The sequence below is a fragment of the Tympanuchus pallidicinctus genome, unplaced genomic scaffold (genome assembly GCF_026119805.1).
Source record: "Tympanuchus pallidicinctus isolate F22 unplaced genomic scaffold, pur_lepc_1.0 scaffold17, whole genome shotgun sequence".
In the NCBI taxonomy this organism is placed as follows: Eukaryota; Metazoa; Chordata; class Aves; order Galliformes; family Phasianidae; genus Tympanuchus; species Tympanuchus pallidicinctus.
Window position 1 is genome coordinate 767,585 of NW_026294690.1, and position 26,213 is coordinate 793,797.

At 54.7% G+C, this 26,213-nt stretch overlaps 1 protein-coding gene across 5 annotated transcripts in view; it reads left to right on the forward strand.

The window, feature by feature from the left end:
• The window catches only part of CACNA2D2 (calcium voltage-gated channel auxiliary subunit alpha2delta 2), a 128,274-nt gene that overhangs the window by 88,540 nt on the left and 13,521 nt on the right, over positions 1-26,213 (forward strand). For 4 of the 5 annotated variants that reach the window (XM_052678536.1, XM_052678533.1, XM_052678537.1 and 1 more), the window contains exons 4-12: positions 9,785-9,844; positions 17,338-17,400; positions 21,023-21,161; positions 22,900-23,031; positions 23,111-23,168; positions 24,416-24,466; positions 24,545-24,644; positions 25,731-25,889; positions 26,006-26,113. In XM_052678536.1, the coding sequence (XP_052534496.1) occupies positions 9,785-9,844; positions 17,338-17,400; positions 21,023-21,161; positions 22,900-23,031; positions 23,111-23,168; positions 24,416-24,466; positions 24,545-24,644; positions 25,731-25,889; positions 26,006-26,113 (870 nt within the window). The remainder of the gene's footprint in view (positions 1-9,784; positions 9,845-17,337; positions 17,401-21,022; positions 21,162-22,899; positions 23,032-23,110; positions 23,169-24,415; positions 24,467-24,544; positions 24,645-25,730; positions 25,890-26,005; positions 26,114-26,213) is intronic. The other variant, XM_052678534.1, reaches the window with a different exon arrangement.

Here is a 26,213-nt window from a genome sequence, read left to right on the forward strand (position 1 = left end):
GCTGGGCAATCACCAACTGCATGAAGTTTAACAAAAGCAAGTGCCAGGTTCTGCACCTGGGAAGGGGCAACCTTGTCTATAAATGCAGACCAGAGGATGAGATGCTAGAGGGCAGCCCTGTTGAGGGGGATCTGGGGGTCTCAGTCAACAGCAAGCTGAATGTGAGTCAACAGTGTGCCCAGGCAGCCAGAAAGGCCATTACAGTACCCTGGGGTGCATCAAACATAGCATTGCTAGCCAGAGAGAGAAATGATTGCCCTGCTCTGTGCTACACTGGTGCAGCCTCACTTTGAGTGCTGTGTGCAATTTGGGGCACCGCAGTATGAAAGGACATAAAACTATGAGAGGGTGTCCAAAGGAGGGCTACAAAAACGGTGAAGGGTCTAGTTTAGAGGGAAAGGTCTATGAGGAGTGGCTGAAGGTTTGTTCAACGTAGAGAAGCAGAGGCTGAGGAGAGACCTCATCATGGACTATGGCTTCCTTACAAGGGGAAGCAGAGGGACAAGCGCTGATCTCTTCTCTCTGCTCACAGCAATAGAATCTGAGAGAACGGCATGAAGTTGTGACAGGGGAGGTTCAGGTTGGACATCAGGAAGCAGATCTTCACCAGAGGGTGGCTGGACACTGGAACATGCTCCCAAGAGCAGTGGTCATGGTACTGAGCTTGCTGGAGTTCAAGAAGCATCTGGGTAACACTCCCTGACATGTGGTCTGATTTTTAAGTGGTCCTGTGTGGAGCCAGTTGGACTCAGTGATCCTTATGGGTACCTTTCAATTTGGGATATTCTATGATTCTGTAATCTGTAGACTAATGGTGTGGTGCTCTGGGCAAGAAATCAGTGGGCAGCCAGTGCTGCAGGGGCAGGCAGAGCAGGCAGGGCACGATCCACAACGGGATCCTTGCCCTTCCCTGTGCTCCCCTCTGCAGCCTTCAGAAGGGCTGCGCAGAGCCACATCTGTGCAGCACTTATTTATATATTTGTCCTCCCCTTGCTCTTCTCAGAAATCAATTCCATTCCCCCAAACAATGGCGAAGGCCTTGAGGAGATATCGATCTGTGGCAGAGCCAGAGAGAGGAGTACTTGTGACACAGAGATGCTCTTTTGTAAGTAAAAGATAATTACCAGATCATAGGGACACTCGCTGAATGGGATGACATTAAATAGGCATCAGGGTGAAGGGCAGCGGGGCTTTGAATGAGGCGTTAAACAGCACTTGGCTCCCACCAGCAGCAGCCCCTCCTCTCCACTTTCCCTGCCCTTGCTATTTATCCTGCTCCTCACCCCATGCTCTCGTTTTGTCCCCAACATCCTTCTCATTCCAGCTGCCTTCTATCCCATCTTGTCTTACCGTTGGGTGCTGCCAGACTGACAGCACGGGTGCACTTGGCTTCAGAGCTGCTGAGTCCCCATCCCCAAAACCAGGGGGACTCAAGTGGCGTTGCCCCGAGGGGCTAGGGAAGGAGCTGCTACGTGCAGCTGGCTTGGAGAGCAGTGGTGCTGACATTTTGGGATGAGCGTAAACACAGGACCGGGGTGTATTTGGCCCTGGAGAGGTTGGTCTTGCAGTATGCTGGATGATGGCAGTGCTGTCAGTGTCCTCAGCACAGCCTGGCTGCTTGAGGCCACCTGTGCTCTCCTTGCTTGGTTTCTGCTGGTACTTCCAAAGCCAGTTCAAGGGTACTGTTACCGCTGTCAGACAGAGGGGGATCCCTGGGATGGGACGAAGCAGGACTCACCATGCCACTCGCTGCTGTCTGAGAGCTGCTGCCGGCCGGGCTTACTGCAATTGGCATGACACAGTGCAAAATACATTCTCAGAACACTGTGTCATATTGTTTTATTTATGCTGACACTGGCAGTCTTATTCTAATCCCTCGGTGGCATATTACAGATGGATTGCAGGGAGGACTCCCCATCTGGACTTCCCCAGCCCATGGAAGGCACACTGCTGGGGCCGCAGGGAGGATGGAGGCTGGCTGTGCCTCGGGGACATCTGGAGAGCGCTGTGCAGACTGCGGCCGTGCCTCGCTGAGCAGCATTTCTCAGCCTTGTGCTGAGAATGTCCCAGCCTTGTCCCAGCCAGGCTCAGGAGGCAGCAACACGGCACCAGCATGGTGTCCGAGCAGAGAGCTGTGATTTTGGCACAGCCGGCCCTGTTTGTGCAGTGCAATAAGTGCCTGCCATCGCGAGGCAGGAGCTGACTTTGCAGCCTGATGTGGCACCGAGCGCAATCCTTTCCTTTAAAAGGAAAAAAAAAAAAAGAAAAAAAAAAGCCCATTACCATTATTGAATCAAATACCAACAATTTAAAAAACTCTTTTAAATATTGTTGCTGCGTTTCCAGCTGTTAAAATCTTCTGTATTTAGTTATCATAATAACAAAATGCTGAGGCTGATTTGAGCAGCAGGGAGGCAGTGCCATTATTCAGAAGGGTTTTAAATGATCGGGTTTTCTTCAGCGCAGTGGTGCTCTCCTGTCTATTAAAAGGCCTTTTGTTGCCTTGGCACCTCCAGCCGGGGCGGTGGGGGTGGTTTGGCGTGTTGGTGGAGGGTCCCTGCCTCGTCGGCAGAGCACGAAGCAATGCACAGAGCTTCTCACCATGGGGCCACTTGCCTGGCAGAGGGTACTCAGAAATGGGAGCGCTCCCAAGGTAACTTGCAGAAGTTTCTGCTCTTTGGTGTTTAGGGAATGCAGATATTGCTGTTCATGTTGCAGGGAAGGCTTAAAATAGCAGAAGGTTTTGTTGGAAACCGGTTCCTTCTGCACAGCGTTTGGAAAAGGCTGAGTTGTGCTGCTGGCGTGCGCTGCTTGCGACATCTCCTTAAATCCCTTCCTAGAGAAAAAAGCTATTTTTGCACCATCTCCCAACGGCAGTCAGGGTTGGCAAGGACGTAAGAAGTGCACGAGGATTCTGGGAAGCACCTCCAGGCGGGGGGGAGGCAGGATGGGAGTGAGCTTGCCCTGGTGCAGGTGGAGCTGGTGGGTACACGGGTAGCACTGGCAGCTCAGGAGTGCCCGTGGGATGGTGGAGCTCAGGGCTAAGTGGCTCCATCCAAATGAAGAAACAACCTCAGCTGCTGCTTGGTGAGGACTGTGCACAGGCAGCAGGGCCCAGGCAGAGTAATGCTCTGCAGCCCAGAGGCAGCGGGGCTGCAGCCTCAGCCCCTGCCAGCCACTCGGGCACAGCAGGCCATGTAAACACAGGTCCCCAGCTGTCCCCAGCCTGCACGCTGCTGCCTTGCACACCCCAAAAGGTTACCTCCAGCACGGCGCATTGTGGGTAACGAGATGCAAATTGATAGAGAGACAATAAGGCTGTCTTGTGAGCCATTCCGACTGGGGCCAGTGTTTAAAAGTCAGCCTGATTGCCTCTCTGGCAATTTGCATAGCATTAACCGGAGAGATTTTCTTTTTAAACTTGAACTTTTTTTTTTCCCGAGGTCACCTCAAACTAATTACATCTGCGAGGCTGCTTTACAAAAGAGGGCTCTGCGGATGTGATTACAGGGTTTGGAGTGTAAGGAGGAGACTTTCCTGGCACAGGGAGGGGGAAGGCCCCGTCCACACGAACTTGGTTAATAGCAGAGCCCCACCTGCTGCCATCAGGTCTGTGTGGGTTTGCAGTGCATGCTATGGGAGGTGAGAACAGGGCTGGGCACAAGCCTGTGGGGACTGTCCCCTCATCACCACTTGATTTGGGGCTGGCCACGGCCTGCCACTACCCATAGGGTGCAGCTGCCATGGTTGGGCTTGTCACTGAGGCATGAAGGTGCTTTGTGATCCCAGGTGACACCTCGTGGCTCTTCCACGTGGCTCCTGGGCTGCAGGGATTGCTGCATGGGGCTTGCTTTTCTGCTGGTCATGTGGCACTGTGAGGCAGTGCCAGCACAGCAGCTGCTCTAAGGAGCCAGCTGGATAATTTTCGGAGCATTTATTTCACCTGTAGCTATGCAGGCCATGACTTCAAATAATTAAATCTCATGCTTCACAGTGTTGCTTGCTGCAGCTGGGAGCAGGTCTGCTGAGAAGCCCTTCAACAGGGTCTGGTGTGAGTGGAGGCTGGCTCAGCTTCAACTCCAAGCCACAGGCTCCAGTCCCAGATCCCAGGCCATTCCAAGGCCCCAGGCACAGACCCCAGCCGATCCATCCCTGTCATCCCACAGAGGAGCAGCTTGCCCCCAGGTTTCATCACGTGCCCACAGCAGGCACTTCTCAGGATCTCTCCCTGTGGGGTGCCACAAAGTAGTTCATCTTCCATCCAACACTCTTGAGCTTCCTCCTCCTCTTCTTCAGGAGAAGCTCCTCCTTCCAGTTCTTCCCTTTGGCTGAGGCCAGGCAGATCACCTCCTTCCTCTCCAGCATCCTCCTCCCCTGACTTTCAGGGGAGCTGAGATGCTGTGCATGGAGCTGTACTCCTCCAGCTCTGTTAGCTCCTGCTGTGCTCTCCATTCCCTGTGCTGCACCGTCTTTGAGATGACATCCTGGCTGAGCCCAGGAGGACCAAGGGAAGATGTGTGACGACAGATTATTGGGCATCTTCCTGCATCACTGTGGCAGTGTCCTGTTGGGGCAGAGACTACAGCACTGCTGCTGCCATGGCTTTATGTCCTGCCAAGAGAATTGGGGAGCAGAGAATATTTTTATATTTTTTCCTTTTTTTTTTTTCTCTCTTTCCTTTTTTTTTTTTTTCCCCTTTTTCCTTTCCTAAAGATTGAGTATAATCAGAGCTAATCAGAAAATTATGAGCTGTCTGATTGCTGATTAGATTCCTAATGTTAATATAGTCAAGAAGCCTCTCTTAGCGTTGTATTTTAAGAGAAGTGTAAAAATAACGTCTTAGGAGAGTTAGAGCTGCTGGAACAGCAGGGAAGCCTGTGCTAGCTGAAGCAGAGGAGAAGAAACCAGGCCAGCAGAAAGAGCCATGACCGGGCACGCAGAGGCGAGTAGTGCTGCTCAGCACCATCATTGCTGACCCTTTTTGTTGTGGGTTTCATGAGTGCACCAAGCTGTTAAGTCTGGCCACCTATTTCTGAGGTTTCTTCTGCTCCCGATGTCCCTGGTCTGCTCCCTAATGTCTCTGCTCTGCTTTGTGATGTCCCCAGGCTGCTCCTCAGTTTCTCCATGCTGCTCTCTGGTGTCCTCTGGCTGTTCCCCAGTAAGATTGGCCCGTGGGGGCCCGAGGGCCAAGGCTCACTTCAGAAAGCTGCTCCGTACCGTGGAGTGGTACCCCTAGAAGCTGAGCTAGGCTTGTGCCAGGCTGCCAGCCTGTTAGTGTTAGTGAGCCTGTGAGTGTTAGTGAGCACAGAGGGGACGTTCTCTGGGATGCTGGAGGAAATCTTCATCCAATTCAGGCTGCTTGTGCTTGGCTGAGCAGTTGCAAAAATCTTAGGGCAAGTGGAGTTGAATGGGGGTGCTGCATCGCAGATGGCATCATAGAATCATTTAGACTGAAAAAGACTTCTGAGATCATCGCTTCCAACCATCAAATAACTGCCGGGTCCACCACTAAACCATGTCCCTTAGTGCTGAGTGTCTCTGAAATACATGCAGGGCTGGAGACTCCAGCCCAGACATCCCCTCCCTGCCTGACCACCCGCTCAGTGCAAAATTCTTCCTGATATCCCATCTGAATCTGCCCTGGTGCAACCCAAGGCCATTTCCTCTCACCCTATTGCTCTCCCAGCACAAAGGAGCAGGGATCCTTCTGTTCCTCTCCTTTCCTCCCTACCCTCACAACTTCCCTCTCCTGCACCTGTGTGTCAGTCCCTCCCCAGCTGCACGGCAGCCGTTGCGTTTGCACACATGGATGCTCCCCCTGGGAAGCTACTCTCCATTCACTCTGTGTTTGGCTTTGATCCGTCCTGGCGGTGGTGCTATAGAATGGGCTATGTGCTGTATTTATCCCCCATTGTCACCGTTTAATAACTTAGCATAATGTTATCACAGTTATTGTTGCATTTTTTCACTAAGTTCTATTTTGTTCTTAGCGAGTAAAAATAACAGAAAATGATGAAAGGAGGGAGGGGTTGACAGAACTCTTCTCCAATTGCTGAGCATGAGGTTGGACATCAGGAAAGAATTATTCTCAAAAAGAGTGGCGAGGTATTGGAACGGGCTGCCCAGGGAGGTGGTGGAATTTCTGTCCCTGGAGGTGTTCAAGAAATGTGCAGATGTGGCACTGAGAGACACGGGTGGTAGGGATGGGGTGATGGTTGGACTAGGTGATCTTAGTGATCTTTTCCAAACTTAATTATTCGTGGTTCTGTGATAGCAACAAAGAGATCTGCAGCCCGCATCTGGGATGCTTTTGGTTCTGGGCCCTGGACAGCTTTGAAATGACATTTCCTTTTAAAACATCCATCACCAAGACTGTGCCCCTGCAGCTCTGACCGCTCCCCTAACTTCTGCCAAGCCCCATGGAAAGGTCATTGGGGTGGGCAGGCGAGTGCAGGTGTGAGGGCTGAGATCCGGGGTGCTGCACCACATAAGGATTTGAGGACACGTTTGAGCCTGACGTGGAGCAGCAGCAAGGAGAGGATCTCTGGGTTAAGCACACAGCATCCCACCAGGTGTGGGCAGCTCCCCAGCATTTGTCTCTGAGCTCATGGTCCCAGCCCTGCAGCTGAGCCCTGAGTGTGATGTGCACAGAGGTGTGAGGCAGAGAGGGGCCTTCAGGGTCGGCGAGGGGGAAGGCATGCACCTAAATGAGTTTTTCCCTGTAACACATGTCCTGACCTTTTTAAAAAAATGAAATCTATTTTATTAATATTTTTTTTTCTTTTTATCACATTCGGCCGTGCAACATTTAAGATACGACTGTGGAAAAGGTCAAGAAACGTGTAGTTGTTGAAATCTTGTTCCAGCTGATGGCTTTTCCCTTCGGGGAGCTCTCCCGCTCCTACTCCCCCAGTCTGGATTTTAAACACCAAGTCTCAGGCCTCCCTGCTCCCTGGGTGTAGCAGCAAGGTGGATGGAGGGAAGGCCCCCTCAGTCCCAGCAGTGGAGCTGCAGGACGATGCCAGGGGCAACGTTTCAGGCACAATGAATAAAGACCCCAGAGAGGGTTAGGTGGCTGCTCTTTGTGAAGCTGGAATGGCAGGCTGGTGAAGCAGAGGGAGGAGGAGCTGCTCTCGGTACCCCAGCTGGGCATCCTGCTCCCACACCCCCAGCCTGGCTCCATCCCTCGGGGTGCTGGGGAGGACAAAGGCGAAGCTGTCCTACAGGTGACTGCTGAGTTTGCAGGATCTGCCAGTCCCTTCTCCATGCTGTCTCAGTGCATTTTTCACCCACCTTCCGTGCTTTTCCCTGGGTGTGGATTTTCCTGGCGTGACGGGAATACGACCATCACCAGTGCTTGGGCAGTCAGACTCCAGAAGCTCTTGCTTACATTTCCCCGTGTAAATTCCTAATAATGGACTTTCAAATGCGGCACGCAGCACTGCAAATTTTTGTGATTCCATTTTGTTTGCAAACCGCTTAATTGGCTGCTCGGCACAAACAGAAAACTCTCGCAGTTATTTTGAAAATGCCTCAAAATCCTCCTCAGCACGGTTTAACCAGATGCAAGATGTCAGCAGGCTGACGGCAGCTACAGGCAGTGTGGTGTGCTGGCTGTCCTTCCACACGCGCCAAGCCAAATGCTTCCACTTGTGTGCAGTACAGCCTGGTGCTGGCAGTCAGAGTCCACCCAAAAAGCCACCGGCTTCATCTCAAACACAGCCAGGCTGATGTGCAGCACGTGCCTTAAGACAGCCCACCGCAGATGTGGCTCCATCACCTTCTAGCCCCGGGGATGAGAGAGATTCAGGCTGAAGAGGAGGAGAGATGGGCTCTGGCCACTCCTTTCTCTCCCATGCCATGTGGCTGAAAGAGTTATTGGCAAACAAGTTAGCAGTGATAGAAAAATGCTGCGGCGCTTTGTGCAGCCGCTCCGTGATCAATACCCGGCTGTGGCTGAGCCGGCTGCTGACTGGATTTCAGATGCCAGCTGCTGGGGTAATAAGAGCCCTGGGATCAACTGTCTCGGAGATTATTACAGGATGAGATGCTTCGTTGCTTTACAGTGTTTGCTAAAGATTTATATTCCCTGTGCGCATATAAAGGGAATATTGTCGCTGCCCAACAACCCTGGGCACGTGCAGATGCTGCGCTTTGCCCCATCGTTGCATGGCTGAGTTGCAGTGACGGGGTGAAAGGCGGCATCTGCACGTGCCCTTAATGCCCTGTGGTGAAGCAAAGCTGGAAAAGCTTCCCAGGGCTCCATTGGTTGGAGGACAGGAGCACCGCACTGAATGCAAAAGTGGAGGGGCACGGTGTGGGCCGCGCAGTGCCTTGCACACAGCGTGGCTGAAGATGGGATGATTGATCTGCAGCACTTGTAAAATAATGGTTTAATCGTTATTAAGGATTAGAAATAATCCTTGAGCTGTATCGATCCCAATCGCATTATTCACGATGAACTCGTTGCGCACAGATGGGAATGCCCTGCAGCCCATCCCTGTCACCACGTTCTGTCCTCCCTGGGGCACGTTGCCACCCTGCTGCCACCTCCTCCATCCCTGTAATGCACTGATTAGCCAAAGAAGAAAAGAACATCTGGATTATTTTTTCTTAAAAACAAAGTTTTGTCCAGATTGACTTTGACAAATTGACGTTTTCCAGAGGAAAAATACATTCCATTGAAGCGCCTGTAGTGGGTGCAGCAGACACCAAGTGCACCATTTGCAGCACTCCAGGCACTTCTCGCGAGGCAATGAATAGTTAAAGATGTCCATAAATCTTCCCTGGGCATGCAATAAACAAACACGCTCTTATCAAGTATAGAAAAATGCATATTTCATCACTGCTGCCTTAAGTACAACTCGGAATAAATGCTTGCCCTTAATCAGCCATCTCAGTGCATAAGCGGAGCACGGAGTGGCTGGGGGAGGGTGCAGGATTTGGGCCGCAGCTCTGCTAACACCAACCCCCCCCCGGGCAAAACTGCCCCAAAAATGAGCAGACATTTGACTTTTATGTTTGCTATCTCTGATCTTCTCCCAGCGACCCAGGCGGGACGAGTTTCACTGCAGCACCCTGTGGGTTGCTGAGCTCCCAACAGATGCTAGCTGTGAAAAGCAGGCACTTAGGCTTGGAAATCAAAATTTCAAGCAATAGAAAAAGGTTAAAGGAGAAAGTTTTGACCAGTGCGGGCTGAGATAGTGCAGTGATGGAATACTCATCTCTGTGCAGCCGATAAGAACAAGCCGTGCTGTCCCCATGGGAAGATGCATGATGGCACTGCACACTCGGTGCTCCCAGTGCTTTGCTGTGCCTGGTGCTCAGCCGAGGTGCTGAGCTGGAGGCACACTGTGCCCAGTGTGAGCTGGGGGCACAACAGGCTGACCGTGCAGGGCCCTCGTGCTTCCATCAGAGCAGTGGGTGCCTGGGGATGTCAGCAGTGGCACGTCTCAGCTGGCTGCATCCCCATGGTGCTGAGCTCTCCAGGGAGCCTTCCTGGGATGCAACAACCTTGCCAGCCTCATGGCTAATTAACACCGTGCAGTTAGCATCGTTAGGTGCTGCCTCTGCCTGGGAGCCTCTTGCTGAAGGGAGGGCGGCTGTGGGGTCCTGGCTGCAGCGCTTGTGTATGCAGAGGGCTGCTAGGCACACAGAGAGGGGATGGAGGCTGTGGGCACAGGGAGCCCCATGGAGCCCCTCTCATCTGCTCGCAGCTGGGGCCAGCCATGGCGTGGGCATCACACAGCTTTACACTCACTCTCCCCTCTTGCTCTCTTTGCAGAGGCTGGCGAATGCAGCAGAGAAGTTCCAGAAGGCCCACCACTGGCAGGACAACATCCGGGTAAGGCTCCAGCTCACCATGTGCCGTGGGGACACACGCTGTGACACACCTGTCCCCTCCCTGCTTCCCATCCTTCAGCTCCTCCTTCCTTATCCTTGGTTCCCCATGAATTTTAAAGCTACTGTCATCCCCATCCATAGGCTATGTGGACAAATCCATTCTGAGCTTGTCTGCAGCTGGGTGGGAGTGGGCAGAAGGGGAAGGCTGAACCGAATGAGGCTTTGGATTCTTGCTGAGAGGTTTCTCAGGGTTTCAGGATTGGTTTTTCAGGGCAAGCGCTGGGCAAGGGTAGCGGCTCACGTGCCTGAGGCACCTGACAGCAGTGCCTGGCTGCTGCCAGGGAAGGAGCGAATCTCGGCTGGGAGAGGGAAGATGTTGTTTTAATGATTGCATTTGACTTTGTAATTATGGCAGTGATAACGCTCAGCAGGAATCTGAAGTGTTCTGCCTGGAAATGCTCTCAAATTCTAACAATAATACAAAAGGAAGGAAGGATTGTTTTCCTTCCAGTGCAAATGGAACCTGCAGTAAAAATATCTGAGTCCACCAGCCTCTTCCTCAGAGCCGGGCCAGATCCTGCCCTGCCACCAGGAGCCCACTGCGGTGGTTGAGGGGACAGCCTGGGGACAGCCCCACCTCTGTGGGCATCCCTTGGAGTACAAACATCACTGGCCCCAGGCTGGCAGCCCCAGGGCTCCACATGCAGCTGGTACTGTCCCACAGTGATGGCCTCTCCTTTTCCTCTCTGTTCCCATTCCTGAGGCAATGGCTTGGCTCAGGGTGAGCCTTGGCCCTAGGGATGTCACCACTGGGCTGCCTGCCCCTATCCTTCCGTGTGACAAGCCCCTCACATGGACCCAGTGGCATTTACCTCTGAGGGAATCCTCCTCCAGCGCTGGCCAGCTGGTCCCTGTGCACCGCTGTCCTGGCTCTGCACCTGTCCATGTCCACCTGCAAGGAGGAGTTGGCCATTTTGTAGCTCTTGGCTGCAAAAAAGGGCAGTCAGTGGGCTCCACTGGACATGCAGATGGAAACGAAGGAGAGGTGGGGGAGAGAATAGAAACTGAAGCAAATGCTGCTCCTATAGACCCTCCTGCCATGGGTGATGGCAGCACAGATAAACATGGAGAAAAAGGTGAAGGAAGAGCAGAAGAGAAGGCAAGGTGCTGAGCCATGCTTGCCAGGTGATGGGTGCTCCCAGCCTGTCCCTGCCCCACCAGCAGCTGTGTCTGGCTGACACTTGTGTGTGCCGAGCTTCCAGGGGTCTTCAGGAGTGCACCTGCTCAGCTGCAGTGCACTGGGAGTGCTGGCCATTTGCAGAGCGGGGAGAAGGCACTGCAGGGAAAGGAGAGACAGCCATGTCCATGTCCTCTGCCTTCCATTCACCAATAGAAGCAGCTTTGCTAATGGAAGGTGAGATGAACCCGCTAGCTGTGCCATCCAGCAGACTGCTGTATGCAGTACCAATGGTCACCAAGAGCTTTCTGCGAGTTACTTTCACCCCTTCCCTGGAGATGGGTTGAAGAGGCATCAGGAGGACAGCAAGGTTTGCTCTGCGCAGCAGTGGGGCACAGCGGAATGTCAACCTAGCAGGAAAACCCTCCCTGCACTTCTTCATACAACAGCTCTGTGGGTTCAGCTCACGTTTCCTCGCTTTGCTGTGCCACAGCCAAAATCACTGTCTCCCCTTCTGGAGTCTTCATGGGTGGGGTGAGAAAGAGCCAGTCTTGGTGGTAACCAGTGTGCAGGAGCAGCTGTGGCGCTGGGAACTCTTGGCTCATTTTGCAGTATGTGGCACAAACCTTTCAGAAACCCACTTTCATTGAAAAATATTTTTAACAGCGCTGTTTGCTGCCACTTCATCAAGGTAATTAGAAGCGAGTCACCTGGAAACAATGCGCGGCCATGCGTCACCACGCAGCTTTATCAGGACAGCGCAGAGCTGGGTGGGATGCTGCTGGGATGCTGGGGCCGTGCTGCCAAGTGCAGCTGTCACCTCCTGCCTGTGCTGCCCACGGGGAAGTGCTGGTCCCACCACCCGAGCAGCACCACCAGGATGAGGTGCCAAGGACCACAGTAGCTCCCACAGCATCACCATGCTCCTCTGTCCCACCAGCTGCCGGTCATCCTGGCCGCAGCTCTCCCTTGCTCTCTCCGCATGTCATTTCGTAACCTCGAGCTGGAGTTTATGACAGATTGCACCGAGCGTGGTTATTTTTGTGTTTCCATCTGAATGCGCGACGGCAGATGCTGAGTGTTTGCAATGCATTAGTGCTAATGGCAGGACCATTAAACATTAGAGTTGCTCACTGCAGATGGGTTGCTATGGAGGTTCAGGGGAAAATGAAACAGGAGCAGAAGCGAGGATGGCTGCGAGGTCGCTCCCAGCGATCACACAGCACTGATCTCTGCCTGGAAAGTTTCTTCTCCCTCACCAGTGCTGGGGTTTTTGGTTCCCATGCCACACACTGGCGGCGCTTTCTTTCCTGCGTGGCACTGGAAGTGTCTCTGCTCTGATCCATGTACCACCCCTGTAGTCCTGCCCTGTCCTCCATTCCGTGTCATCACACACTTCATCCATTCCAGGGCTGTGTCCTGCAGAGGCTGCCCTCCCCAGGATGCACAGAGCATACTGGGCAGAGCACATGGAGGCTGTTTGGGTCCGAGCAGCAGAACAGCTGTCCCTGTTCCTGTTGCCCTGCCAGTCCTCCCTGGAAGATGTTTCTGGTCCCCAGGTGCACAGTCAGAGCCCCGTGGGGTCTGTGTAGGACATGCATGTTGTGCTGTCAGAGCTAGGGACTCTGTTCCACACAGGGGGGCATGGAGCAATGTCCCAAGTGCTGTCCCCATGCTCCAGGTGTCCCCATCCCTGTCCCCAGTACCATGCTGCTGCGCACCAGCTGCCATCCCCTGCTTGCCACATAGCTCAGATAAGAGCCAGGTGCAAAGCATGATGGTAAGAACACCAGCACACCACCTAGCAACTGGCTTTCCCTGTTCCTCCATCCTCATCTCCCTGTTATTCCACCATGCAATCCCAGTGTACACCCCACCATGGGGTCCCCAGCTGGAGCACAGGGCAGGTGATGCATGGCAGTGCAGGGACCACAGCCAACTCTGCAGAATGGTGACAAAGCCCAGCCTGCACAACACATGTCGAGGCATGGTGTTGCTGAGTTCAGTGTGCTGGGCAGCAGAGCTCTTTGTCCCTTTAAGGGACACTTAGGCGCTGCAGAGTCCCATTTATGTGCGCTTGGCAGGATTATATAAATTGCCTTTAAAAGTTGACTTCTTTATAAGCCATTTTCTGCTTCATAAAATGTTTATTACTGTTGTTTTTCTCCCAGTTCCTCTTCCTCACAGCATTTTTCCCGGCTACATGGGGAAGTTCCCCTCTTCCATATGTTTCGGGCGCAAAGCGCTTCCCTCTGGGTTCCATCCCAAAGATGGGGAAATCATCTTTTGGCAATAACCCCTTCTGGAGCTCTGCACATGTCCATGTGCTCTGCCCACGATGCTCTGTGCACCGCACTCACGTTTCTGTTTTGTTCCTGCCTCTGAGCACATGCATTACGGGATGGCCCCCACAGCCAGCCACCACTGCAACAGCCATATTTCCCAAAGAGATTCCTGTGCTGTGCCGTGCTGTGGCACAGATGTGGCACGGAGGGCTGCACTCCATCGATAACTCCCACCTGCAAACAAGGAAGCAAATAACAAAGCCCAGATAATTTCAAGCTCCATTAGAAATGAAACTCAGGGGAAAACGGGAGCACCGTTCGCCAAATGGGGAAGGACAGAATGAATCACTGAGGCTTCACTCACTGGGGAAGGGCAGAGAAGCCCAGCATGGCAATGTGCGCCTGCAGCCCGGAAGGCCAGCTGTGTTCTGGGCTGCGTGAAAAACGGGCGGCCAGCAGGAGAGGGAGGTGATCGACCCCCTCTGCTCAGCTCCTGTGAGGCCCCATCTGCAGCGCTGCGTCCAGGCCTGGGGCCCCCAGCACAGGATGTGGAGCTGTTGGAGTGGGTCCAGAGGAGGCATTGAGATGAGCAGAGGGCTGGAGCCCTCATTGTGGCCTTCCAGTACTTGAAGGGAGCGTAGAAACAGGAGGGGGAATGGCTGTTTATGAGGGAGGATAGTGACAGGACAAGGGGAATGGTGTTAAACTGAGACAGGGGAGGTTTAGGTTGGATATTAGGAGGAAGTTTTTCACTCAGAAGGTGGTGAGGCACTGAGGCACTCAAGGCCAGGCTGGATGTGGCTCTGGGCAGCCTGGTCTGCTGGTTGACGACCCTGCACGTAGCAGGGGGTTGGAACCAGGTGAGCATTGTGGTCCTTTGCAACCCGGGACGTTCTATGATTCTAGGCAGTGGGAAGGCAGTGATGGGAGCACGGTGGCAGGGCTGCAGCAATGGGAGAAGGGCAGTGGGAGCACAGCAGTGGGGCTGTGGCTGGCTGTCCCCAGCCCCTCTCTGCGGCCATGCAGGACCATAGCAGCCTCTGCGGTCAAAGCATCTTCAGAAGGGCAAGCACAAGTTCCTTATCCCCGTTTCATTTTTCTCCTCCTTTAATTACAGATCCTACTTATCGGTGGAGAACAGAAAGATCGCCACCGTAACCTTGCACTTGTCCTTGTAGAAGGCTTACCTAAAAAGTTAGAAAATAAAATCAAATACTCTAATTTGCAGTCGTCTTGCTATTTCAAACCCAGTTTTCATTACAGCACAGAAAGTGCATTGAAGCTGTGTTTATAACCCCCTTTTAGATAACAAATCACATTTTCTTTTGGCTGGCGAGTGTGTAGAATTGATATTTTTTTTTTTCAGTTTAATGGGTTTGTGTGTTCAGGAATGATCTCCATCAACTGAGAGTCTTTATTGTGTTTGATATAATGTCAGCTTTCATTACGCTCTGAGAATTACTGTGTTAAAGCACCAACCTTGCTGTAGAGCCATTCTGGACGAAAGTAGAACAAGAAAATCATTCACAAAAACCACAGGGTTGTGCCATTTGCTCTTAGGGGAAGCAGATGTGCCTCTGGGGGCAGCGGGGATGGATTGGGCAAGGGGTGCCGTGGGCATCCTGCTGTCCCCCTGCCCCGGGACTGGGTGCCATCAGCAGGGACCATCCGCTCGGTTGGGTGAAGGAGGTGCTGACAGATCACTTAAATATTCCCCCTGCTCTGTCAGAGGGATGGAAGGAGGAAATTGCTTTTAAAATATATATATATATATATGCCTTGGCAGATGATGATGGCTGTCCCCACCTGTCCTTGGTGGGGCTGCTGCCTGCATGGAACACTGTTTGTGGTGCATTCTGCTTCATCCTTTGGGCTGTAATGGGAGGGATTCATCCTGACACACAGCTGTGGGTCATCCTGCATCCCCACACGCTACACTTGGGCTTCTCCGGGAGCTGGGGGCCCCCAGGTGTGTGCTTACCACTGCTGGCAGCACCAACGTGCCTGGCTTGCTGCATGCTGAGGTGCCAATGGGATGCCATCCCTGTCCCATGGTTCCATCCTCCCCCATATTCTGACCCTACTGGGCTGCAGCTCTGCCAGCAGAGTGCTGACCTTTCTAATGTCATTTTCAGAATTGCTGGAACTGTTTGTAGAATCACAGAATGGCCTGGGTTGCAAAGGAGCTCATTGCTCATCCAGTTCCAACCCCCTGCTGTGTGCAGGTCACCAACCAGCAGCCCAGGCTGCCCAGAGCCACATCCAGCCTGGCCTTGAATGCCTACAGGGATGGGGCATCCACAGCCTCCTTGGGCAACCTGTTCCAGTGTGTTTAAAAACAGAGACGTATTTCAATGCCTGCAGAGGCTGGGGAAGGCCCGGGGGGGAACACAGGGGGCTGGGGTCCCCAGAGGGCATGGGGCAGCTCCATCCAGGAGGGGACCACAGAATTGAAGGATGTGGTGCTGGTGGATTCACCAGTTTTTGCGGATTGCTCTGTGATTGGGCTTAACCACCAGGGTAATTTCCACTTGCTGGAAGACTAAAATAACCCTGTGCTTCTCTGGTAATGGTGCTCATGGTGCTGTCACGCAGCTGCACTTAAGTACTTAGTGCTACACCAAGGAGCACCTACCAGTTCAAAGCAGTGCTGCGCCAGTTCACAGCAGCAAGTGCTTCTGCGCAGGTTCACTTCCAAGAGCCAAGGGCAGTGGTGGGAGGGCTCTTGCTCCCAAACCTCTCAACATCTCCACCCACTCGTTTTCTCTATTGGCATTTATTCAGAAAGACAGCAGAAATACCAGCACTATTTACACAGCCCCTGTGCTTGCTTGGGTCAGAGGAGGAGGAGGCAAGGATCAGGTGAAGAGTACAAGTGTGGCTTTAAGAGCAAATGCAAGGGAGAGGAAACCGTAGTACTCCCTGCTCCCTTTTTGAGACCCCGGTGTGGAGCCGTGATGATGTCCCACATGTCCCCTGCACACACACCGCCCGCATGGACAGAATGACTCCAGGTTCTGACATGGGCAAGTCCCTGATCCTGCATACCAGAGGGGGACAGAGCTTTTTGGGAGGAGCTGATGGAAGATAAAATGAATAACAAAGCCCCTTCTGGCTGGCTGTTGTTAGTCACACTCACTTCTGATTAAAGCTCGTTAAACATGAAATTAGCTCCTTTGTGTTACGGGTCTCCAGGGGCTCCTCTCACTGCGAGGTGCAGATGGCCCCGGGCCAGGGGCATGCTGCTGGTATGGGGCAGGGCTGTGGGGAGAGAAGTATCCAGGGGCAATGTATTATTTTTCCCTTCCCTTGTCGTTGTGAACTCCTCAGCACCTCACAAAAAGTCACAGATAATAAGTACACTCCCTTAGTGACTGGGCTTTTTAATAACAAAAACCAGAAGGTGCTGCGTTGAGTTTTTTGCTCCCCTCTATCAACGTTACCTCATTGCCAGACCTGGGGCAGCTGTGGAGAGGACACGGGGGCCCCCCATGGGCCATCCCCATGCTGTGGGCAGCGAGCAGTGACAGCCATGCAGGGTGTTCCACCACTGCACCCGCATCGCCGCGTGCACAAGAGAGCCCCGAGCGCCCTTTAATTCCCCCCTGTGCTGGGAGATGAGATGAGATGCTGTTCTGACAGTGTGACGGCTGGCTGCATCGCCTGCCTCTCTCTGAGTGCTGTCAGCTGCCTCGCGCCCTAGTGTGCAGGGAGAGGGATCTGAGCAGACCTTCCTGCGTAAATAGCTTTTAAAAACCCCAAATTAAGGCCACAAAGTGAGGATGCTGCTCATCGTTCCACCTGTGCAGCCACCTCGCTGCCTGGCTGTGCCACAGCTCCCTCAGTACAACTGCAGCATCCCGGGCATGGGGACACGCTGCATCCCAGTGTCACCCACTGGGGGACTGGCAGCGGAGTGGGCTGTGCGTGGTGAGGGTCTGCGTCCCAGCGCTGCGGTACGAGGAGGGGTACGGGGCAGTGATGGGGACCCCCATCCACGCCTGCCCTCATGCAGCTCTGCTCTCTCTACAGGAGGAAGACATCGAGTACTACGACTCCAAGGCAGACACGGAATTCGTGAGTGCTGTGAGTACTGTGAGTACCACCATCCCTTTGCACCGTGGGTGCACGCGCATTGCTGTGACCCATCCCCAGCCCTGGCCACACCACGGTGACATCCACCCCTGGTCCTGCTGGGCAGGTCCCTGTGCGGCTGCTGAAGTTTCTAAAATTAAAGCCGGCATCTGAAATTCAAATGAAGAGCAAATCTTTAATTAGCGACTGAAGCTAATTCTTTGCCCTCTCCCTGAGCAGCCATCCTGTGATTTCTGGCAATCAGGGCTTCAAATCCGCAGCGACAGCCCCAGGGGACTGCCGTCACCCCGCGTCACACCAAGCTGCTGGCACGCAGGGAGCTTTGTGCCACAGCCCAGTGCAGGGCTGTGCTGTCCCTGCATGTGGGGAAAGGCACGGGGCAGGATGCTGCCCACCCTGCCAGCAGCACTCCTGCACTTATGCCATCACTGCCACCCAGCATGACCCTGGCAAATTTAATTCTGGCAAAAAATAACGGAGGGAGAAGAAGGTGATGTTGAAATAAAGAAGGGGGAAGATGATACTGGTGGGTCTGAACCTCACTTAAATAGCGGTCTTTCTGTCTTTTCTTTTATTTCGCTTCAATTTTTATATTTAAATTGAGCAGGATCTCGCTGAAATGAAGTTGGTTCTGATAGACAATGCCTATTCAATGTAACCAGGACTTATTCACCAGCCTCATACTGGGTTTAAGGAGGGAGAGAAAGAAATGAGCTTCCTTTTCATTCTGCTTGCACTCGGCTCTGCTATCTCCCTAAGCAGATTTTGGATTTCAGAGTGGGCTTTAGCAGCTGGGCCTCCGGCACGTGTTCCTGGGGGACCACAGGGCTCTCCGCGTGCCTGCAGGAGCAGCGCTCCTCTCTCCCTGCCACCAAGGGCCGGGGAGGGGAGTTTGTCCTCAGGGCCGCACTCAGGGCAGCACCCGCTCTGGGCTGGGCGCTGTGCGCGGAGCACAGGAGTGCAGAGGTTTGCGGCTGCGTGTGCCAGGGGGTGGTGCTCAATTGAGGTCAGGATGTGCAGGGCCGTGTTGCTCTCCCGGGGGATGGTTTCCCAGGCAGTGAAGTGGGGTTTAGCTGTGGCTGCAGAGATCCTGGAATCACGCATTCATTCGAGTTGGAAGGGACCATTGAAGGCCATGTGGTTGCACTCCCCTGCAATGAGCAAGGACACCCACGGCTTCGTCAGGTTCTCAGAGCCCCATCCAGCCTGACCTTGGGTGTCTCCAGGGATGGGCACCACCACCTCTCTGGGCAGATGTCCCCACAGCACGGCAGCATCAGTCCTTGGGGATGTCCTTGTCCCCATCCCTGCAGGACCACTGTGCCTCCAAGAGTGAAGCTGGTTGCCACAGCAGCCCCACTGAGAGGTGGCAGGGCTGGAGCAGGTCTTTGCTAGGGACACCCAAGTGGCCTAGAGTCGTTCCCATGCTGAGAGGTGCAGGTTTGCACCAGCTGAACTTATCCGTGAGCCAGATTCTGCGCTTCCAGCTTCACAAAAGGCACAGAAAAGCAATTAGGAGTCAGATTGTTTCCTCTTGTCATCTTCCAAACAGAATGCTTCCATTTCAGTGTCACAATCCGGTCTGCTGGTGTGAGTAGATGCAGAGCTGCCAAAGCAGAGGAGGTAGGGCAGGGGGAGAACTGCTTGCCCTGAATTGTTCCGCTCCCACCACAGCCCCAAGCACCTCTCCCGGAGCCGTGGGGCCACGTGGCCATGTCCTGTCCCACGGCACAGGGACGTGTCACCGCTCTGCCACCAGCACTTGCCACCCAGAGCCTTGGCTGCGGGGATGGAGGGAGGGGGAGCGGCCCTGAAATGTCAGCAGCAGATGAAAGGGGTTGGAAAATTTAATCTTCCAACTTCCTCGACTCATGTGGCATTTGGATTGCCTCCCGATAAGCTATCAGCCGGAGAAGTTTCTTTCTTTTGCCTTTTTTCTTTTTTTTTTTCCCTTCTCTTTTTTTCTTCCCCCTTCTTCTCTCCTCTGGCTGGTAATTCAAAAAATAAATGGTCTAGAAAGATCTCCAAACAGTACCTTTGGCAAAGATGAAAAAAAAAAAGCAGGGGGCGAGGGGAGGCGGCTGGAGAGGCTGATTGTTATTTATAGCCGTGCTGCTCGGAGCAGAGCGGGGCTGCAGAGCTGCTGCGTTCCGGGAAAGGTTCGGGGCTGGGGGAGGGAGAAGGGCGTTCTGCTGGGCTGGGCTCCCCTTCCGAATGCGGTGAGTGCGTGGTGGGATGGAGGCAGGTGGGGGCACCTGGGGGCACGGAGCCCGCCGGGGCCGCCATGTCACCGAGTGTTTGTCCCTGTGCTGACACGTCCCCAGCCGTCCTTAGCGGCTCGTTCCCATGGAGATGTCGCTCCACGGGGCAGCTCACCAAAGAAAGCCACAGGGACGTGGTCGACCTCCCAGCCGGCTGGTGAGAGCTCCGTGCTGCTGAAGCCGTACTGGGTAACGCTGTTGCATTGCCAAGAACGGTCAAACAAAGTATCCAGATCTGTAGCGTCTCTGTAGCCTGCGTCGGGTGTACAGTAACGTTTGTGAGATACAGTAGATGCTTCGGAGTTCTTTTGAAATGCTAAGGTGAGAAATGCTGCGCAATCTGGCCAGGGATGTGCAGGGCTGTGCTCGGTGAAAGCGATCCGAGCCCCAAATCCTTCCCTCCCATGCTCCAACAGCACCGATTGCATGCAGTGTTTCTGCTCCTGGCCCTACTGACAGTCCCTCTGTGCCCCAGCTGGCCATGATGGCTCCATGAGGGAGGCATTGACCCCACGCCAGAGAGCTCCAAGCTAGGCCTGGAGCTGTGTGGGTAAGGGCTGACAGCAGCTGGGTGGCATCAGGTCGCCATGGGGCTGCTCGCTGTACAGGTGTCAGTGATGCATGGGGCCTTCCTGCACCTGCAGTGTTGTGTTTGTCTCTGAAATTGGCGCACGTAGGGGTGCCCAGCCTTTGGGGTGGGTGGTAGAGCAGAATGCACAGCATAATCTGGATTTCCACCCCAGCTAGGGAGGCAGAGCTATCCGTGCCTGCAGCCAGGCTCCTGCAGCCGTAATTGGGTTCAGCATCTTTCGGGAGGCCCTGTGGCCTGCAGCACGCTTACACTGCCGACTCTTGGAATTAAAACCGAACCCTTCACAGCAATCCTGTTACTCTCCCGAGCTGTGGCGAATGGCTTTGCCACTCTCCCAATGTCAGGGCAATGTCACCGCCACGTCTCCTCCCTCCCCACACAGGCCCAGCCCTTCTGCCATCCCACGGCTGCAAGCAGCTGGGCTGGGTGCAGGGCACGTCCCCTGCCCAGGGCGCAGGGCTGAGCGCTGGCGCTGCGGGGGGAGCACAATCCAGCACCAGCAGTGAGGGATTTGCCATCTCTCCACCATAATTAAATATTGTTTGCATTGCTTATTGACAGAGCGCTGAGCCGCGCTCGGTTTTAATTTGTTCTTTGATAGTTGCCTCTTGCCGCTAATTGATTTTCAAGGATTTTTTTGCCCAGGTGGGATTTTTGTCTGGCTTCAGCCTGGTGGTGCTACCAAAGCCCTAGGGCAGAACTGGGACTGGTGGGTGGGGGGCAGGCAGAGGTACCCAGGGATGTCCCACTGACCCTGCTCCCTTCCCAGGATGATCCCGATGGGGAAGAAATCGAGCGGGAGAAGTCCAACTCCCTGAAGCTGGAGTTCACCGACGATGCCAACTTCAAGACCAAGGTTAACTACTCATATGCTGCAGTGCAGATCCCCACTGACATCTACAAAGGCTGTGAGTGCCCCCACCTGCCTGCCTCCGCGTCCCCCCGGGTCCCCACCAGCCGCAGAGTGGCTGTCCCCAGGGCGCACTCTGAGTTCGGGATGCTTTGGGGTGAGGTTATGGAGGGGCATTAAGGGCGGGTGAAATGCTAAGGGAAGGCAGCAGAGGACCATTGTGGAATGATGTGGGGATATTCAGCCCTGCATCAGTGCCCTGCAGAGTGCTCTGGAGAGCACGGTCCTGGGGCTGGGCAAAGTGAGAGCAGTGGGCAGTGAGGTGGCAAGAGGATGGATGGATGGATGGATGGATGGATGGATGGATGGATGGATGGATGGATGGATGGACAGATGGACAGATAGGTGGATTGATGGATGGGTGGGTGGATGGATGGATGGACGGATGGACGGATGTATAGATGGATGGGGGGGTGAACAGAAGGGTGGACAGGTGGGTGGGTGAACAGAAGGGTGGACAGGTGGATGGATGAACAGATAGATGAACAATGGTGTGTGTGGTGGAAGAGCAGGATGTGCCACACCAGCTTGTGGATCTGGGCCAGGTTGACATGTCTACTTTAGAGAGGTGACAGTTCCTGAGCAGCGAGAGCTCTCCCAGCTCTCCCGACTCAGCTGCAGCAGCGACAGTCCCTCTGACACATGATGACAGCCGGTCTGCATTTCCCTCTAGTGGCTGCTCTGCACAGAGCGGGCACTGCTCCCTGCCTGATTCCATCCGTGCACTGCACCCAGCCCAGGCACTGCTGCTGAGGAACACGACCCCCACATGGCCCCACACCCCCTACGTTCTCACTCACTGGCACTTGGCAAGAGCTCCTGGGCAAGGTGACAAGGACAGAACTCATGCTCCTGTCTCGCACACTCAGAGCCATGTTGCCGGAGCAATTTCACCACATCAGCATCTCTGGATTAGAAATTGCAATTAGTTTTATTACCCAGACAGCACAGGCCAAGCGGCTCATGAGACAAATGATAAGAGTGAGGGGAGGCAGAGTGGGCTAGGGGAAGCATTCTTCACTCCAAACCCCAATGCAGTGCTGGTGCCATGCGGGAGCACAGCCACCACCCTGCTGGGGACCGGGCTGGGGACAGTCCTGAGAGCACGTCCCTATGCACTGATTAAAACCCTGCAGAGCCACCCTCTGCCGTCACCCCTGGCTACACATGCAAATGACATCCTATATGTGTTTTATTTACAGTGCCACTTTTAATTAAAGCTGCAATCAGTTGCTGGTGGGGCGGGGATGGGGATGAGGGTGAGGTGGGACGGGGACACACTGCTGCACGCCAGAGTGCTGAGCCCTGTGCTGCCCCAAGGCAAGGCTTAGGGACACGTCACCCAGGGGTGGCAGTCCTCACTGTCACCAAGGGGACAGGGGGTTTCCTGGTTGTGTTGGTGCACGCAGGGCCCCGCAGCCATCAGGGTTCCAGGAGGAGCCCCATGCTCATGGGGACATGCCGCTGTCCCCGCATGCTGTCGGCCCCATTTGAATAACTGTGGGCTGAGGCTGCCGGGAGCTTATCTGCTGCTTTAATAGCTGAATAATTTAAAACCTCTGTTTGACGGCATCTTAATTGCTTCAGCGTCAGGTGCGGGGGACAGCAGGAGCACAGAGCAGGGCCTGGTGCAGCCTGGCCCCATGAGGCTCCTGGGGAAGGGATAGAAGGGAGATGGTGTGCCATGTGCCCGCTGTCCCCTGCATCCCCACCACCGCCCGGTCTGTGCCTTGCAGCCACCGTGATCCTCAACGAGCTGAACTGGACGCAGGCACTGGAGGACGTTTTCATTGAGAACCGCAAGGAAGATCCCTCCCTGCTCTGGCAGGTCTTCGGCAGCGCCACCGGCGTCACCCGCTACTATCCTGGTGTGTGATGTGGGCAGCCCCCTGCCCCAGGTCCCCTGTCCCCAGGTCCCCCTTGCTCAACGCTCGCCTTTCCCCACAGCCACCCCATGGAGAGCACCCAATAAGATCGACCTGTACGACGTGCGCAGACGGCCCTGGTAAGGGGGCAGTGGCTGAGGGGGGGACAGCGAGGGCCCCTGTCCCCTGTGCCCCCTCCCCGCTGCCCCCGGCACGCCGCGCTCCGGTGCTGTGAGCAGCCAGCTCTGTCCAATTTTCATTTCACACATCGTTGGCGTTGGAAAATGGATACAATAACACAGGCAGGGGCAGCCAGGCTGCGGCTTTCAGCTCCCGCTCCCTCCCCTCCTCCAGCACTGGGGAGGTGGGGGTGGGGGGTGGAGATAAGCCCTCAGATCTCAATGGCGTAGGGAGAGGTGCCCCTCACCGATCCCACATAGCGTTCCTGCAGCAAACAGGGAACCAGAAGGACAGCAAAGGCAGTGCCAGCACCGTGGTGCCTAAGTGCTGGCTGCAGGCTGCATTGAGCCACACGCTGCACTGGGTATGATGGAGTCACTCCCCATTAGCCCAGGTAGACGTGCTCATTTGGCAGTGCCAATTAACACTGCTCCACTGATGATGCCCACCTGTGCCCCAGCATCCCCAGCAGCTCCATCCCCAGAGCCCCCTGTGGGGCACATTGGGTCCCCTTGTCCCAGCTGTGCCACCAGCCTCTCCAGGGACAGGCAGAGCCACCGGATGGCAACGGCTGCCAGTGCCGCTCGCTTTCCTTCCCCTCCTTGACAAATGGCCCTATTAAATAAAGCCTTTTCCTGCAGAGCTCTGGGTATTAATCTGAGTGGGACACTGGAGACAAATGCGGTGCCACAACCCATTACAGACAGCATCTCAGTTCCCAGGGAGCAGGCGGGGGGAACAAGCCGAGCCCCCGGCCCGACAGCAGTGCTGGGTTGGGTTGGGGCAGGGGGAGAGCTATCCCTATGCTCTGTAGGACAGTGCCACAGGGCTGGGGCCAAGCCAGATGCCTCTGCACAGCCTGGGTGCATCCATGGGGTGAGAAAGCGCTCCTGATTGTTTGGGGGGTGGGAGGATGATTTCCACGCCGTTATTATTTCAGAGCTAAAAATAACCTCATCAGCCTGGCCTTTGAAGCTTCCAGGGGGGTAAATAGCATTTTAATATGGATGCATGTGTCAGCACAATCAGCGTGCAGAAAAGGGCTGCGATGATGGAGGAGTTTAGCATTTAGAGCTCGTTAAGCTGATGCGGCGGCGAGTTGGCCGTGCCTCTCTGCATGCCCACCTGGTGGGGCCACAGCATCGGCAGGGCTAGGGACCCCCAGCACAGCTCCTGCCACACACTGACCCCGCTCTGTGCCCCACAGGTACATCCAGGGTGCTTCATCCCCAAAGGACATGGTCATCATCGTGGATGTGTGAGTAGAGCGGGCGGACAGTGGGCACCCCACACTCCCCCTCCCCGTGCCAAGTACCCACTCCCCTCTCTGTGGCAGGAGCGGCAGTGTGAGCGGCCTCACCCTCAAGCTGATGAAGACCTCGGTCCACGAGATGCTGGACACTCTCTCGGATGATGACTACGTCAACGTGGCCTCAGTGAGCCCCGCTCTTCTCTTTTACAAGGAATCCTGAAATGGTGCTGCTGGCAGCTGCTGGGCAGCTCAAGGCCGGCTCAAGGAGAGCCGTAGGGATCCAGCCCTGCCTGGCTGAGCCCTGCCCCATGCTCCTCAGGGGTCCTGGATCTCTGGGGAGTGCTGGGGGCATGGTGGCTATCAGCCCAACAATGCTGAGCCGCTGGGGGTTGCCCCAAGCAAAGTCAGAGGGAACCATGGGTTACTGGTGGACAGTAGCTTTGGCTTGCATAACAGTGCCACTAGCCCGTGACATAGTGCAGTGTGGTGGCCGTGCTGGAGACGAGCTGTGCTGCCAGCAGCTTCTGCCCCCCCCCAGCCGTGACCACGTCGGTGCTCGTTAGCACGTCTGGCCCCTCTACCGCATCACTGCTCCCCTAATGCGGTCCCTGCTGCCAGGAAACGGAGCAGAAGCAGAAGGCAGCACCTGCTCTTGCTGCCTCTATGCAGCATGGCTCAGCTCAGCTCGGCTCAGCTCAGCTCAGCTCAGCTCGGCACCACGTGTTCCTTCACCCATACCCAGATGCCCCAGACAGGTACCAGAATGCCAATCACAGGGTTTGTTCCATCACCCTTCATTCCCTGCTCACTTGCTGCTATGCAGCACGCTGCAGAGGCAGCAGGATGTGCCCATTGACCCACCATAAGCAGAGTGCTGGCCAAGGATGTGCTGTGTGGACTGGAAAAGCCAGAAATCTAGTCTCTAAAACAGCAAACTGATTTCCTGAAGTGCCGGGTGAGCACACTCAGGTTGAGATCACTCCAGTGTCCCCAGTTCCCCCAGTGTCCCTGTACTGCTGGGACATGCTCCAGCTCGTGAGTTTAGGACCACAGAGGCATGGAATCATAGAATCATGGAATCACTAAACCATAGAATCATGGAACTGCGGAATCATGGAAACATAGAGTCATGGAATCACAGAACTGTAGACTCATGGAATCATTTGAGTTGGATTATCTGATCCAAATCCCCTGCAATGAACAGATGTGCTGCTGGGGCTGCTTTTGGCTCTCCTTCCCAAGACCCTCCACTCTCTCTTCTCCCTCCCAGTTCAACGAAAAGGCAAAGCCAGTGTCATGCTTCAAGCATCTGGTGCAGGCCAACATCCGCAACAAGAAGGTCTTCAAGGAGGATGTGCAGGGCATGGTGGCCAAGGGCACGACTGACTACAAGGCTGGCTTCGAGTATGCCTTCGACCAGCTGCAGAATGTGAGCCAAGGCTGTGCCCATGGGTGCTGGGGGCTCTCTGAGAGGCACCCATGGGTGCTGGGGTTTAGCATCCCTCTCCCTGTGCACCGTCTCTCAACTCACACTCTGCCTCGCAGTCCAACATCACGCGTGCCAACTGCAACAAGATGATCATGATGTTCACGGACGGTGGTGAGGACCGAGTGCAGGATGTCTTTGAGAAGTACAACTGGCCCAATAAGACGGTGAGCGCTCCCCACTGCCTGGCAACGGGGATGGGCAGGGGCTGGCAGGCTCTGAGCACCATGGGGATGGGGTCACAGGACAAGCTTGGGGCCCTGCAGC